Here is a 17,011-nt window from a genome sequence, read left to right as displayed (position 1 = left end):
TGTGCGGTTTTGGACACCCCATTATAGAAAGGACATTAAAACCATACCAAACAGCATCGATTCACCCTGGTGATTGTAGCGATGGGAAACTATAGTTATGAGTAGAGATTTGAGATATTGGTGCTATTTCCCCGGAACAGAACGGAGGAGATTAAATTTAGGTTTTTAAAATTAGAAGGGGTTTTGATAGGATCAATAGGGAAAGAGTATTTCCTCTGGGGAGTTAGTGACAAGGACTCATCAATGTAAAATTGTCACTATGAGAGTGGGGAGAGAGGTCAGGTGAAATTTCATTATGCAGAGGGTCATTGGAGTCTGTAATGTTCTGCTCAGGGTGTAGTTGAGACACAGACCATTGCATCTTTTAGGGGAAAGTGGATAAATATTTGAAACAGAGAAGACACTGGGGGAGACTGGGGCTGTGGGATAGTTTTGGATTGCTCTTGCAAAGAGCTGTTACAGACACAAAGGGCTGAATGGCCTTTTTTTGTGCTGTAAACATCTACGGTTCCACAAGCTCCTCACTCACCTCTACTATTAAAGATGACAGTGGAAGGTTCGAGGAAATTTGGTTTGAGGAGCCACTTGTGATGGAGAAGAGGATTGCAGTTGTTCTTGCTCTCCAGGATGACTCTCGATTAACAGGAGGAATTAGCTGCAGAGAGGGATCATTGTTACTTCTTCAGCGGTTTGAGCCAAATCTGGTGATCAACAGCCAGGTCAGTCATATACCCCTTGTACTCAAATGTAGAAAGTATGGACTTGAGTCCATGGAGGTGGCTGTTTTACTGGGGGCAATGATGGGAATGGTGGACTATCTGGGAGCTGTGTGGACAAGGGAGGCAAAAGTGTAGGAGAAGCAATTCTGGAACAATTTGATGTAGGTGTCCGTGCCAGAGTGGATGATGAGCCAAAGGTGAGGGAATTGGAAGTTGGAGATTGTGCTGCTGAGGGAGTTCAGAGACAGATTTTTCCAGTGGCAAAAGAGAAGACAAAAAGATGAGTAGAGGGATATTTAGGGGGAAGGAAATTAAGAAATAATCAAAAGCTATTATGTTGATGATCAAAACCGTCAAATTAGTCAGGCCTGGTTAAAAGCACCAAGGATGAAGAGTTTGTCAATGATAAGACTCAGTCAGAAAGGAGGAGATTTCAGGATGGAAGTTGTCAAGGGTCCTGGTTTGGGGGAGGTGGGCAACTGTAAACAATCAGGATTTTGTAAAAGAGATGCGGAAGGTAGCAGAGAGCAATTTGGGAAGTGTGTTACAGAATTTTAGAGAGAGGCTAATGAGACCTGGAGATCAGTATCACTCACACCCAGAAGCGGACTGGTTTTTTTAATGGATTTTGTTGTTTCCATTATGCACATGTGATTTTATTGCTGATCACATAATTAAATGATAATTATAAGGATTGAAAGAACAAGTCAGATCCTTATATTACTGACAGTACAGTTTCCCACAGGTATTAATGTTGACAACCACTGGAAGGAACTTGTCAGAGTCACCAAGAATCACGCCAAAGACCACATTTTTATCTTCAATGACTCCCATATACTGATGTCCCTGCTTGGAGCTAAAGACACTGAGAGCACAAATCGGTTCATCACATCACTGCAAGAACTCTCCCAGTAAGCATGTCTGTAAATTGAATACTTCTAGCCATTTAAAGGTCTAAGAGTAGGTTCGCTACCTACTCTCTCAGGACGGGTATACCACAAGCATAGTAAAAGATGGAAAGGGAAAATATTTCAAAATGTACAAATTCAACAACAAGCACCTTCTCTAGTGTTCTAGGTGGTATTGTGCATAGATGTCGTCATTCCAGCTCAAGGCCTGGGATAGAATTGAATCCCATACTTTGGCTGTCTCCTTACAGTGCTGTCCTGAGGGTCAATAGTAAAAAGAGTTTTAGCGATTTCAATTCAGTTCCCAGTGGGCATGCTGCTAACACTGGGAGCCACAAATATTCCACTAACCAGTGTTGACTATCCTCACTTTAACAAGCGCAAGTGTTGTCCCACCCACCAATAAATCAAAAATGTAATGAAATTGGGAGTTAGGCCACTGTACTGAATTACAGTGTGCTATTCCTGATGTCGCTCAATCAGTTTTAGCTGTGACTTTTAATTTCACACACATTCAACCAAATTCATAAAATTACTGTCTACTTTTTCCTGCATTTTGAGTCAGGGAGATAAAACCTTGTAGCCCAGGGTTGCAATAACTTGTATTTGTTGCCAATGCGGTGTAGTGAATTCACTTCTTCAGCCCTGCTAATGTAGCAGCAGTTCATTTCTAGAGAGCAGAGATAGTGAGCATGACTTAATCCTCTGATTATTAAAGAAAATTAAAAATAGGTAGTGAACAATAACACATTTGAATTAGTTTTGTATTTGACCACGAGGCTCCTGATTGCTCACTGGGTAAGTGTGAAGGTCACATGTTTGTGCTGAATTAGCCAACCTCAGCCATGTTGCAGTCAGTCTTGGGATCTCTTTTGGCCAATGTCCCTCTCCAGTGATATATTTTGGAAATGCATGTGTGGACATCACATGAAGACAGGGTTAAACTGTTATGCTGACCTCCACAGCCAAATAACAGTCCAAAACAGTCAGTTGGGTGAGGTATAGAACACCGACAACCACTCGTGGAACTGATTCACTGCCATCAAAAGAGAAGGGGTAAACGGGAAAATAATCAGAGGGAAAATTCAAGGTGAAAAGAAAAATCTTTTACTGGGGCAAAACTACACACTTGTGTACAAGTGAGTAACTGTGGAACATAGAGGATGGGTTCCAGTGAGATGTGCCATTCAGACAAGTGGATTTGACCACAGGACACATCAACAGCAGCAAGTTACATTTGTACTGTGCTGCTCAGGTACACTTAGGGGGCGATTTTCTCACTGGAGGTGGGTTTCGGTTTGGGTGGGTTTGAAACCCGCCTCCACTGATAGTTTACAAAAAATTGAGATTTTTTGATTTGATTTCAGAGGTGTGGGATGTCCTTGGTCAATTAGTGTTTTGGGACTGAAACCCGCCTCTGTTGACAGCACTTTTCCAGTCTGATTTTATTACTTCTTGCTGCCTTGGCTCATTCCACAGGATTTATGCCTATGCTGCACTACCTGCAACATATTCTGAGAAACCACGATGTCCAATTCCAAGGTAAGGGCCTCCTCAAGGCTCTCGGATGTTGTTTGAGGGGTGACAGCTAGCAGGGAGGTACTCTTCCACTCATCTGGGAGGAAGAGGCCTCCCAAAGAAACCAAGGCTGTGTGGGTACAGCTGGCAAGGGATATAACCTCCAGATCTGTGTGCAGATTGGGAGAATGTTTCTGTGTATTGATGAAATGCCATCCCTGTTGGAAAGCATTAAAATGATTTGATGCCAAAATGTTGGCGTTATGGCATCTGTTCTTTCGCTGTAGACAGCTCCACATTGCGGGCTCCGCCACACTTGTGTTGTCAGGTTGGTGGCCTGAGTGAAAGGAGGCCAGGGAGTCATGTCCATTGTCAATGATGTCTTAGGGTGGAGCCAAGGGCATGTGCCAACTTGGGCAACCTATGCAAATCTGGCCATGATAAGTTCATCCCTTCTATCCCAGGCAGCCATGTGCTCGCGTGCTGCCGCTGCTGCTGGTCGATACTCCGGTGCTCTGACCTCCTCCTCCTCCAGATCCTCCTCCTCCTCAGCCTCCTTATCCTCATCTGAGAAGGGCTGGAACTGAGCCACTTGCTCATCAGCAAGCTGCAAGCCATGACGGTGTGCGATGTTGTGCAGTGCACAAACAGTGCACTCCAACGGTACCCTCCTCCTGACGAAATAGAAACATAGAAGATGGCAGCAGGAGTAGGCCATTCGGCCCCTCGAGCCTGTTCCGACATTTAATGAGATCATGGCTGATCATCCAAATTCAGTACCCTGTCCCTGCTTTCTTCCCATATCCCTTGATCCCTTTAGCCTTAAGAAATATATCTAACTCCTTCTTGAATATATTTAATGAATTGGCCTCAACTGCCTTTTGTGGTAGAGAATTCCATAGGTTCACCACTCTCTGGGTTAAGAAATTCCTCCTCATCTCAGTCCTAAATGGCTTACCCCTTATCCTTAGACTGTGACCCCTGGTTCTGGACTCCCTCGCCATCGGGAACATCCTTCCTGCATCTAGTCTGTCTAGTCCTGTTAGAATTTTATAAGTTTCAATGAGATCCCCTGTCATTCTTCTAAACTCTAGCGAATACAAGCCCAATCGACCCAACCTCTCTTCATACGTCATTCCTGCCATCTCAGGTATCAGTCTGGTGAATCTTCGCTGCACTCCCTCCATGGCAAGAACATCCTTCCATGATAAGGCGACCAAAACTGCACACAATACTCAAGGTGTGGTCTCACCAAGGCCCTGTACAACTGCAGCAAGACATCCTTGCTCCTGTACTCGAATCCTCTCGCTATGCAGGCTAATATACCATTTGCCTTCTTAACCGCCTGCTGCACCTGCATGCTTACCTTCAGTGACTGGTGCACAAGGACACCCAGGTCTCGTTGCACTTCCCCTTCTCCCAATCTATTGCTGTTCAGATAATAATCTGCCTTCCTGTTTTTGCCACCAAAGTGGATAACCTAGCATTTATCCACATTATACTGCATCTGCATCTGCCATGCATCTGCCCAATCGCCCAACCTGTCGAAATCACACTGGAGTTTCTCTGCATCCTCCTCACAGCACACACACCCACCCAGCTTTGTGTCATCTGCAAACTTGGAGATATTACATCTAGTTCCCTCGTCTAGTGAATAACTGGAGTCCTAGCACCGATCCCTGCGGTACCCCACTGGTCACTGCCTGCCACTTGGAAAAAGACCCGTTTATTCCAACTCTTTGCTTCCTGTCTGCCAACCAGTCCTCTATCCAAGTCAGTACCTTACCCCCAGTCCCATGTGCTTTAACTTTGCACGCCAATCTCTTATGCGGGACATTATCAAAAGCCTTCTGAAAGTCCAAATACACCACATCCACTGGTTCTCCCTTATCTATTCTACCAGTTACATCCTCAAAAAATTCCAGTAGATTGGTCAAGCATGATTTACCTTTTGTAAATCCATGTTGACTTTGTCACTGTTTACCAAGTGCTCTGCTATTACATCTTTTATAATGGACTCTAGCATCTTCCCCACTACCGATGCCAAGCTTACCGGTCTATAATTCCCCATTTTCTCTCTCCCACCTTTTTTAGATAGTCGGGTTACATTAGCTACCCTCCAATCCATGGGGACTGTTCCAGAGTCTATTGAAATTTGGAAGATGATCAGCAATGCATCTACTATTTCTCGGGCCACTTCCTTAAGTACCCTAGGATGTAGATTAGCAGGCCCTGGGGATTTATCAGCCTTCAATCCCGTCAATTTCCCTAACACCATTTCCTTACAAATACTGATTTCATTCAGTCCCTCCCTCTCATTTGACCCTATATTCCCTGACATCTCTGGGAGGTTATTTGTGTCCTCCTTTGTGAAGACAGAACCAAAGTATGCATTTAATTGGGCTGCCATTTCTTTGTTCCCCATTATAAATTCTCCTGATTCTGACTGCAAGGGACCTACGCTTGGCTTCACCAATCTTTTTCTCTTCACATATCTATAGAAGCTTTTACAGTCAGTTTTTATGTTCCCTGAAAGCTTACTCTCATACTCTATTTCCCCCCTCTTCATTAATCCCTTTGTCCTCTTTTGCTGAATCCCAAACTGCTCCCAATCATCAGGTTTGCTGCTTTTTCTGGCCAATTTATATGCCCTCTCCTTGGATCTTATGCTATCCCTAATTTCCCTTGTTAGCCACGGTTGTGTCACCTTTTTTGTTTTATTTTTATGCCAAACAGGGATGAACAAATTCTGTAGTTCATCCATGCGATCTTTAAATGTTTGCCATTGCCTATCCACCGTCAACCCTTTAAGTAACATTCCCCAATCTAACCTAGCCAAGAAATGCTTAGAACATGGCCTTATCATAACCAACACCTTGTTCCATCAGAGAGACAAGTACAAGACTTCATGGCAGCACCCTCGCTCTAAGCACTGGCATCTGCTGGACGACGTCATCGTCTGAGTGAGGGACCACAAGGACGTCCGCATCACCCGCGCCATGACAGGAGTTGACGACTGCTAGACAGACCACCACCTAATCCGCTCTGTCATCTCCATCATTGTTGCTCCAAAACATTGGCGGCAACAAAAACAATGCCGCAGGAAAATCAATGCTGGAGCACTCAAAGACCCTGCTAAGAAAGCCCTATTCAGCCTGCGCCTCACAAACAACCTGACGACTCCCAGTGATGCAGAGACACAGAGTGTCCACAGCGCCTGGTCTGCACTCGAGGCCTCCATAATCAGCACCTGTGAAGAGACGCTCGGTCACTCGACCAGGAAACACCAACACTGGTTCGACGAGAACGACCAGGAGATCCAGGAGCTAATAAGCCGCAAGCACAAGGCATTTCTGATCTGGAAACAGCAACACAACTCAAGAGCAAGAAAGCAGCTCTATAGACGCCTGAAGGCCGAGGTCCAACAAAAAACTTGCGTCCTAAAGAACAGATGGTGGGTGGAGAAAGCGCAGGAGATCCAGCAGCTAGCCGACAACCACAATGTGCGTGGATTCTTTAGCGCAGTCAAGACCAAGCCCAAGCACCCAAGGTCCTACCCCACTGTGGGTCAAGAACGGAGAGGTACTTACCAAGGACAGGGAGGCAGTCAGTGCCCGCTGGAAGGACACTTCGAAGATCTCCTTAACCGAGAGTCTGTCTTCGACGCACAGCATGCTACCCACCACCATCTCAGCACAACCCCAGCCCGGCATGAGGTTGAAAAGGCCATCCGACAATTGAAGAACAACAAAGCCTCAGGAGCAGATGGAATCCCTGCCGAGGCGCTAAAGAATGGCGGACAAACACTACTGGCGCGAATTCAAGAACATATTTCTCTTATCTGGAAGGAAGAGAGCATGCCGGGGGATCTCAGAGACGCCGTAATTGTGACCATCTTCAAGGAAGGTGACAAGTCTGATTGTGGTAATTACAGAGGACTTTCCCTGCTGTCTGCCACAGGGAAAGTCATTGCAAGAATACTCCTCAATCTCCTCCCAGTGGCTGAAGTGCTCCTCCCAGAGTTGCAATGCAGATTCCTCCCACTAAGGGGAACAATGGACAAGATCATCACTGTGCAACAGTTACAAGAGAATTGCAGAGAACAGCACCAACCGCTGTACGTGGCCTTCTTTGACCTCACAAAGGCCTTCGACACTGTCAACCATGAGGGATTATGGAGTGTCCTCAAATTTGGCTGCACTCAAAAGTTTGTCACCATCCTCCGCCTGCTTCACGACGACATGCAAGCCGTGATCCTAACCAACGGTTCCACTACAGACCCAATTCACGTACGGACCGGGGTCAAGCAAGGCTGTGTCATCGCACCAACGCTCTTCTCGATCTTGCTTGCTGAAATGTTCCATCTCGCCCTCCCCGCTGGAGTGGAGCTAATCTACAGAACAAATGGGAAACTGTTCAACCTCCGTCGCCTCCAGTCCAGATCCAAGGTCGTCCCATCCTCTGTCGTCGAATTACAGTATGCAGACGACGCTTGCGTCTGCGCACACTCGGAGTTCGAACTCCAAACCATCGTCAACACCTTCACCGAAGCGTACGAGAGCATGGACCTTACACTAAACATCCGTAAGGCAAAGGTCCTCTACCAACCTGCCCCCGCCACACAGTACTGCCTCCCGATTATCAAAATCCACGACAAAACCTTGGACAACGTGGACCACTTTCCATACCTCGGGAGCCTACTGTCAACAAGGGCAGACGTCGACAAAGTCCAACACCGCCTTCAGTGTGCCAGTGTAGCCTTCGGTCACCTGAGGAAGAGAGTGTTTGAAGACCAGGACCTCAAACCCGGCATCAAGCTCATGGTCTACAGAGCAGTAGTGATACCCGCCCTCCTGTATGCCTCAGAGACATGGACCATGTACAGCAGGCACCTCAAAGCACTGGAGAGGTACCACCAACGCTGCCTCCACAAAATCCTGCAAATCCATTGGCAGGATAGGCGCGCCAACGTCAGTGTTCTCGCTCCAGATGGACGGGCCACATTGTCCGCATACCCGATATGAGACTCCCAAAACGAGCGCTCTACTTGGAGCTCCTACACGGCAAGAGAGCCCTAGGTGGACAGAGGAAACGCTCCAAGGACACCCTCAAAGCCTCCTTGAACAAGTGCAACATCCCCACCGACACCTGGGAATCCCTGGCCCAAGACCGCACAAAGTGGAGGAGAAGCATCCGGGAAGGCGCCGAACACCTCGAGTCTCTTCGCCGGGAGCAAGCAGCACAAGGAGTGCACATCAACCCAAGCACCCCACCCACCTGCCCCTTCAACCACCGTCTGCCCCGCCTGTGGCAGAGACTGTAGGTCCCGCATTGGACTCATCAGTCACCTGAGAACTCATTTTTAATGTGGAAGGAAGTCATCCTCGGTTCCAAGGGACTGCCTGAGAAGAAGAAGTGTACAGCAGATCACGACTATTCTGGACCCTGTATAGTGTATACTGCAGGGCTCCACCTGATCGATCAAGGTAACGGAAGCGCATCTTCAACAACCCAGTGGTTTGCTCGATGATGGACCTGGTCGAAGTGTGGCTGGCGTTTTAGCGCTCTTCAGCCTCGTTAGCTGGCCTCCTGATCGGCATCATTAGCCACTTCTTCAGGGGGGTAGCTTTTGTCACCAAGGACCCATCCGTTAAGTTGGTTTGGTGGATTGAAAAGCGGAGGAACACTCGAGTGCCGCAGGATGAAAGAGTCATGGCAACTACCACAGAACTTGGCGCAAACATGCAAGAACTCCTTCTTGTGGTTACACACCAGCTGTACGTTGAGGGAGTGGAAGCACTTTCAGTTGACAAAGATAGCTGAGTTGTGATGGGACGCCCTAAGGACCACAAGTGTGCATTCTATTACGCCCTGCACTATTGGCATGCCTGCCATATTTGCAAAGCCAACCGAACGGGTGGTTATACTTGCTTGCTCTCTTGAGAACTGGATGTAATTGTGGGTCTTAGCAAAAAGGGCATCGGTAACTTGCGTGATGCAACTGTGGGCAGCCGACTGGGAGATGCCGCTGATGTCTGCTGATGACCCTGGAAGGAGCCTGAGGCAAAGAAGTTGAGTGCGGTGGTGACTTTTGTAATGTATGTACCTTTAAGGGGGAGAACTACATTTTACAGCTCCTGTATCCTGTAGTACCGGCAGTGGCCACACCTGTATATAAACCTGAGTAGTGATCTGTACAATCAGTTGCAGTTTGAACCCTCATTCAGTAAACACCTGTTGATCGTTTCCTGCAGTCTTTTGTCTGATTATTGAAGGACACAACATTAAGATACCCGGATCTAACATTGGCGACGACAAAGATTCGAACCTACCTGCAACTCTGCATCACCTCCCAGGGATTCGCTCCTGGAGAACAGTGGAAGGAGGTCGAGTCCAGAAGCACGGGCATCGCAGGGGAGGCTGTCGAGAGCCAGGCTTGGCTTTCCAGTCACGGTGGTCCAGCGAAACGGGCTGGCAACAGGTGCTGCGCAGACCCTTCCCGGACAGCGGCGGCTAGAGCCGACCGAGCGGCACAGAAAAAGGCCGAGTAGCGTCAACGGGGGAGAGAGAGAGGGCAGAGCGCACAGGGCGCAGCCGGTGTTCAAGGGCCGAGCAGCATCAACGGGGGAGAGAGGCGAGAGAGAGCAGAGCGCAGCCGGTGTTCAGGACCGAGCGGCGTCAATGGGGGAGAGAGGCGAGAGAGAGCAGAGCGCAGCCGGTGTTCAAGGGCCGAGCAGCGTCAACGGGGGAGAGAGGCGCGCAGGAAAACGCAAGGCACTGCCATTGCCACGAGGACCGCAGAGAGCGGCATTGGCAGCAGCGCAGGAGCAGCGCACGAAACCCACAGGGCGTCGCCATTTGCCACGAGGACCGCCGAGAGCGGCGTTGGCAGCAGCGCGGGAGACGCCATTTTAAGCCGCAGCGGGGAAGAAAGGAAAGCGCGGGAGACGCCATTTTAAGCCACAGCGGGGAAGAAAGGAAAGCGCGGGAGACACCACTTTAAGCCAGTCTAACCACACCCAAAAATGCCGAAGAGTGGCAGTATCACAGCGTTCGACAATGAAGTCGAAGATTGGATGACATACGTCGAACGCATAGAAGTATACTGCAAGGCGAATTAAGTGCCAGATGACAAGAAAGCGCTGGTATTGTTGAATTCAATGGGTGCAAAAACGTATGGCTTACTACGAAACCTAGTAACCCCAGAGAAACAGTAGAAAAGGATTTTGAAAACATAGTGTCAATCCTACAGGACCACTTAAACCCTACACCGCTGCTGATAGTAGAAAGATTTAAGTTTCACAAAAGGAACCAGCATAAAGATGAAAGTAATGCTGAGTATTTAATGGAACTGCGCAAGCTATCGAAACACTGCCAGTTTGGAACGGACTAGCAGATACTTTAAGGGACAAGTTTGTGTGTGGGCTTCAAAGTGAAGGAACCCAGAAACGGCTTCTATCAGAAAAGGATCTTACGCTGGACAAGGCTTTCAGCATTGCAGTATCACACGAAGCAGCCGCACGGGGCGCTGCAGAGATACAACGGAGACCGCAAGAATATGGCACAAATGAAATGTCATACGGAACAGTGAAGTGCTGTCGCTGCGGCAGAACAACACATGACCATAAGGATTGCTGGTTCAAGGACAAAGTGTGCAGACAGTGTGGAAAAGTAGGACACATAGCAAGAGTCTGCAGGTCGGAAAAGAAAACCAGCAGCAAGAAATCTCCACAGGAGAAGTACAAGAAGGTACATAAGGTGACGGAGAGTAGTTCAGACGAACAGAAGAGTGATACAGACTCCGGAAGCAATGAGCTGGGTTGTCTGAAACTACATAATGTGATCAAAACGGAGGATCACCAAACTATCTGGGGCACACTCAAGATAGCAGGAGTCCAAGTGAAAATGGAATTGGACACAGGATCAGCCTTAACAGTCATAAACTGAAGGGACTACAAGCGGCTATTCTCACATATACCCTTGAGAGATACAAAGATTGTCTTGAAGACGTACACGGGGCAAAAAGTCTACCCCAAAGGAAAAATAAGGGTGAACGTTATATATAACGGCAAGGAAACACCAAAAATGGACCTATATGTATTGCCAGATGGAGGACCACCACTACTAGGACGTGAATGAATCCGGAAGATACAGCTAGATTGGCATTCCATACAAGCACTGACTGTAGATGCCAAAAAGGATGACGACGTCACACCTGGACGACTGTCAAAAATGCTAACTGACGCACAAGAAGTGTTCCAGCAGGGACGCATAACAGCGACGATCAAAATAGAGGAAAATGCAAGCCCAAAGTTTTTTAAGGCCAGACCGGTACCTTATGCGATACGCCCAGCCGTCGAAGCAGAGCTGGAAGGTTTGGAATGTTCAGGAGTACTGTCCAAAGTGGACTGGAGCGAGTGGGCTACACCCATTGTTCCTGTAATGAAGAGGTCGTTGAGTAATACGCCTGGGGAACCAAAGAAGGTTCGCATCTGTGGGGATTTTAAGGTGACAGTGAACCCAGTCCTTCACACGGTACAATATCCGCTTCCGCGGATTGAAGATATTTTCGCCTCGCTATCTGGAGGAAAATGCTTCACTAAGATTGATCTGGCCCAGGCGTACCTGCAAATGGAGGTAGAAGAAGCCTCGAAACAGTACCTCACGATCAACACTCATAAAGGTCTCTATCAATACAACCGGCTGGTGTTCGGGGTAGCATCAGCTCCGGCTATTTGGCAAAGGGCAATGGAACAAGTCCTGCAAGGGATTCCAGGGACCCAGTGTTATTTGGACGACATCCTGGTCACGGGCGAAAATGACAGTGATCACCTCGCCAACCTGGAGCAGGTGCTCACTAGATTGAAGGAATATGGGCTCCGAGCTAATCGCCACAAATGCGAGTTTTTCCAGAAGCAGATCTCGTATTGTGGCCACGTTATTGATAAAGAGGGGTTACATAAGTCCCCTGAAAAGATTGAGGCAGTAGTCAAGGCTCCAGCACCGGAAAATGTGTCACAACTGAGGTCGTTCCTCGGGCTGGTGAACTACTACCATAAGTTCTTGCCGAATTTGTCTACCATACTACACCCACTGAACACCCTACTGCAAACGGGGGTACCATGGAAGTGGAGTGACGAATGTAAACGAGCTTTCCAGAAGAGCAAAGCATTGATCACATCAAAAGAGGTGTTGGCTCATTTCAACCCAGCACTACCAATTCGGTTGGCGTGTGATGCATCACCCTATGGCATTGGAGCGGTGCTGTCGCACAAATTCCCGGACGGCTCGAAGAGGCCAGTAGCCTTTGCGTCTCGGTCACTAACCTCAGCTGAGCGTAACTACGCCCAGATTGACAGGGAGGCCCTCAGCCTAGTGTGGGGAGTGAAAAAGTTCAATCACTATCTGCACGGGCAGAAGTTCACCTTGCTGACTGACCACCAACCACTTGTCTCCATCTTTAATCCAAAGAAGGGCGTTCCGGTGATGACTGCGCAACGGCTACAAAGATGGTCCCTTTTTCTAGGGGCGCACCAATATGATATCGAGTATAAGGGCACAAAACAGCATGGAAACGCTGATGGGCTATCACGCCTGCCACTGCCTACTGCGGAGGAAGCACCAGCAGTGGATCCTGTCGAAATATTTCATTCGACTATAATTGAATGCTTGCCAGTAACTAACGCTGGTATAGAGAAGGAGACCCGAAATGACCCGACACTATCTCGGGTATATGATTTGATGGCGAAGGGATGGCTAGCACATGGCGACTCACTGTTGCCAGCATTCTCATCCAGAAGACAACAGCTGTCAGTATGCCAGGGGACCTTGATGTGTGGATCCCGAGTGGTAATTCCACCCAAGTTAAGGGAGAGAGTGCTCAATGAGCTTCACGAAGGTCATCTGGGAGGGGTGAAAATGAAAAGCCTTGCTAGGGCTTATGTGTGGTGGCCGGGGATCGATCAGCAAATCGAGGACCTGACAAAGAGCTGCTCAGGATGCCAGAAGGTCCAAAATGCACCACCACATGCCCCTCTACACCCATGGGAGTGGCCCTCGTCTCCATGGCAACGGGTGCATATTGATTTTGCTGGTCCATTCATGGATTCAATGTTTTTAATAGCCGTGGATGCGCACTCGAAATGGCCTGAGGTGATAAAAATGTCCTCCACCACCACGGAGAAAACGATTGCAGTCCTACGGACCATTTTTGCCAGGAACGGCTTGCCAGAGCAGATTTGCTCTGATAATGGACCACAGTTTGTGTCCGAAGAGTTTTGAAGATTTATGAAAAGGAATGGGGTAAGGCATTACACATCTGCCCCGTATCATCCAGCCACAAATGGATTGGCTGAGAGGTTCGTACAAACCTTTAAAAAAGCAGTAAAGGCCATGTGCGATGACGACATTCCACTGCAGCATAAGGTGGACAATTTCCTGTTAGCCTACCGAAATGCGACACATGCAGTCACCAACCAGGCCCCGGCCATGATGTTCTTTAACCGAAGGTTGAGATCTCGTCTGGATTTGCTCAGACCAAATGTACGAAGAGATGTTGAGAATAAGCAATTCCAACACATCAATGAGAAGCCGACAAGGAGCTTCAATGTAGGGCAACCAGTCTTGGCCCGCGACTACCGAACAGAGAAATGGCAACCGGGAACGATATGCACACGGCAGGGGCCACTAATGTACACAGTGGATGTTGGGGAGAACATTGTGAGACGCCATGCTGACCAGATCCTAGAGTCACAGGAACGAGTCAACCCCATGTCTCGGCCATACGTACCTGGTGAGGAACCCGACGAACAGGTCGCATCTACCTCAGAAACAATAGCATTGGAAGCTGACGACAGGGTGTTAGAATCGCCTCCGCACCAAGAGCGAGACACTCGGGACAGGCGTTATCCAGAAAGAATCAGGAAGCCTCCCCAAAGACTGAATTTATAAATAGACTATTTTCAGTTAATGTTGCATGTTAAAAGTGTTAATTATAATTAGTTTGATATTTAATTGTTAAATGAGTGTTATGGTACTGTTAATCTAAAAGGGGAGGAATTGTAATGTATGTACCTTTAAGGGGGAGAACTGCTTTTTACAGCTCCTGTATCTTGTAGTACCGGCAGTGACCACACCTGTATATAAACCTGAGTAGTGATCTGTACAGTCAGTTGCAGTTTGAACCCTCATTCAGTAAACACCTGTTGATCGTTCCCTGCAGTCTTTTGTCTGATTATTGAAGGACACAACATTAAGATACCCGGATCTAACAACTTTGACAGCCACTGGTAAGGGGTGTCCACCCATTCCTCTGGGCAGCAGGTCTTGCTGCAGCCCTCCGCAGATCTCTCGGACAACCTCTCGCAAAAGTCTCAGCCTCCTTTGGCACTGCTGCTCACTCATGTTGAGGTAACTCATCCTTTGTCTGAAAACCCTCTGTTGGGGTATCTCCTGCGGCGAGGTGCCTTGATGTGCTGGCGCCTTCTGCCCTGTGTAGTATCAGGTGGCTAAGCAGGATGTTGGGGCTCCTGCTGCGGTTGCTGCTGAGCTGCCTGAGCAGGTTGGATCTCCTGCTGCTGAGCTGCCTGGTTCTGCTGCTGCCGTGGATGCTCCTCATCCTCATCTGAGGTCCATGGAGAAAGAAAACGAATGGTTCCCACGCTGCTTGCAGATGCCTTCGTTAGGGAAGCGCTCATTGCAAGCGGGGAGAGGGTCTTCTAAGGAGGTCCCACAGTTGATAGATTCAAGCTGTAGCATCTCGGACTTCGGAAGGCCTTCTAAAAGTGCTCAAAGACCTTTTAAAGCAAAGTTCTGGCACCTGCAAATAATCCTTGATGAAATAAATGATTTATTGTTGGACCTGTAGTTGTGAGGAGACCACCCACGATTCAACCCGCCAGGTTTAGCTGGCATGGTTTAGGAGGGTTGTGGAACACGCCGAAATGCTCGAAAAATCACGAGCACTTAATGATGTTAACTAGCGCTATGGCCAGTTGGAGGCGGGACCATTTCCCGACCTCCAAAACCGGCACCGGCAAAATCCCGCGGAGGCGGGTTGGAGGCGTCTTCCAACCCGCCCTCATTGTTCCTGCCTTTCCCGCTGCCAAACCCGCCTCCTCCGACGTCAGAAAATCGCCCCCCTATTGTCTAAATGCAGCATATCTGGACTTGAATGGTTGTCTATTTATAAAATTGGCAACTCATTTTAGTAATTCATTAATTTAACATTGTTTGTTCAAAGCAAGAAATGATAGACTAATTTATACTGATGTGTCATTAAGGAGGAATGCAGCAGCGATCATGCAGTTTATGCAGATATGCGAAATTTGCCTCCTTTGCACATGCCGTTAGTGCCTCCAGGGGCGCTAACGGGGGGCAGAACAGTTGTCGCCTGGTGAAGCCTCCCAAGAAATTCACTAGGGCGCTGCTGATGTGCTAGCCGATAGCGCCGCTGCCCACCGGTAGCGCCCCTGGCCATTGCAGATCTGCCGATGACATCATCGGCGAGCGACACGACCCCTTAGCGCCCCGCAACAGAAATTCGGCTGCGCCCCGTGAGTCTCCCGCGGGCAATGTCAGCTGTGGCCACGGCACCACGCCCCCCTGGTGGGCTAGTGGAGGCCGTCAAATGGCCTGCAGAGCTTGCAGCTTCCCTCCCCTTTAACGGAAGGGAAGGGGCGGTGAAACGTCTCAGCGCTACGCGGAGCAGCCGCATTGCGCTCCGGCGCCACCGTGCTTTGCGTCCCTGACACCAGCCCGAGAGGAAGTGGAGTGCCCGAGAGAGCGCTGCGTTTCCTCGCCAGGGCGCTACTCCCACGCTGGGCACTAAATGTCTGGTGTTAATTCAGTTACCGCCCCGTAACGTGACATAACCAAATTTTGCTGCCTAAGGGTTTAAATGCAGCTGATGAAGGAATTTTTGCTTTTGTTAACTTGGTTTAAACCTTTCAAAGGTTTCATGTGCTGGAGTTTATTGGAGCATCCCTACTGCTTGTGTTTGTTTTTTAGTTTAATGATTTGTTTTTATTGTGTTTCCCAAAGTTGGAATGAAGGTGCTGGTAATTATCTGATACCTGGTCATGAGGTAAATCTTAAACAGTTGAAGACAATCCTGTGAAGGAACATTTTGTTCTGGTGGTATCACATTGGTGCAGAGAAAATGTAGAAAGCAAATTTCTTCCTTTGTGAGGAAAACCTATGGTGAGGTCTCGGGTCAGGTCTTCCAATTTTCCAATTGAGTTCTGTTCATCTACAATAACAAATCTGCTTCAATCCATTTCTGAAAAAAATGCAAGGTGATCTTTATGGAAAGAAAAGTCTGAATTCAATTCACATCAGACATTATGCAGTGTCTCAGATTGGAGAATGTTGTTTGTTTTATTTTTTATTTTTCAGAACTCCTGGTGAGAACTATCAACACCAGCTTGGTCGAGATTTGGGACTTCCCATCTGTCAGGCAATAATAGAGTTTGCAAATGGAAATTATAGTGGCACTGTGGATCTGTTAAATCCAGTTCGTTACCAGATCCAGAACATTGGAGGCAGTAATGCACAGGTATTTTGCAATAACTTTTCAGAATGACCTATATCAGCCGAAACCAGACTCAGATGTCAAACTAAACAGACTTTGGTCCTGAGAATAGACTGTGCAAGCAATACCAACATTCGGCACAGGAGTAGGCCGATCAGCCCCTTGAGCCTGCTCCGCCATTCGATGAGATCACGGCTGATCTGTACCCAGCTCCATTTAGCCGCCTTTGCTCCAAATCCCTTGATACTTTTACCTCACAAAAATCTATTGACCTCAGTCTTGAAAGTTCCAATTGTCCTATCATCCACAGCTGCTTGGGGGGAGAGAATTCCAGA

At 48.1% G+C, this 17,011-nt stretch overlaps 1 protein-coding gene across 7 annotated transcripts in view; it reads left to right on the top strand.

Annotated features, from left to right (window-relative positions):
* Window positions 1–17,011, top strand: part of ttc38 (tetratricopeptide repeat domain 38) — a 95,520-nt gene that overhangs the window by 52,218 nt on the left and 26,291 nt on the right. For 6 of the 7 annotated variants that reach the window (XM_086008935.1, XM_086008940.1, XM_086008938.1 and 3 more), the window contains 2 exons: window positions 1,465–1,630; window positions 16,541–16,700. In XM_086008935.1, the coding sequence (XP_085865061.1) occupies window positions 1,465–1,630; window positions 16,541–16,700 (326 nt within the window). Of the gene's footprint in view, window positions 1–1,464; window positions 1,631–6,033; window positions 6,198–16,540; window positions 16,701–17,011 lie in introns of those variants that run through there. The other variant, XM_086008941.1, reaches the window with a different exon arrangement.

The sequence above is a fragment of the Somniosus microcephalus genome, chromosome 16, assembly GCF_052327205.1.
Source record: "Somniosus microcephalus isolate GS21.2 chromosome 16, FLI_Smic_1.0, whole genome shotgun sequence".
Taxonomy (NCBI): Eukaryota; Metazoa; Chordata; class Chondrichthyes; order Squaliformes; family Somniosidae; genus Somniosus; species Somniosus microcephalus.
This window is presented reverse-complemented; position numbering and strand designations above follow the sequence as displayed.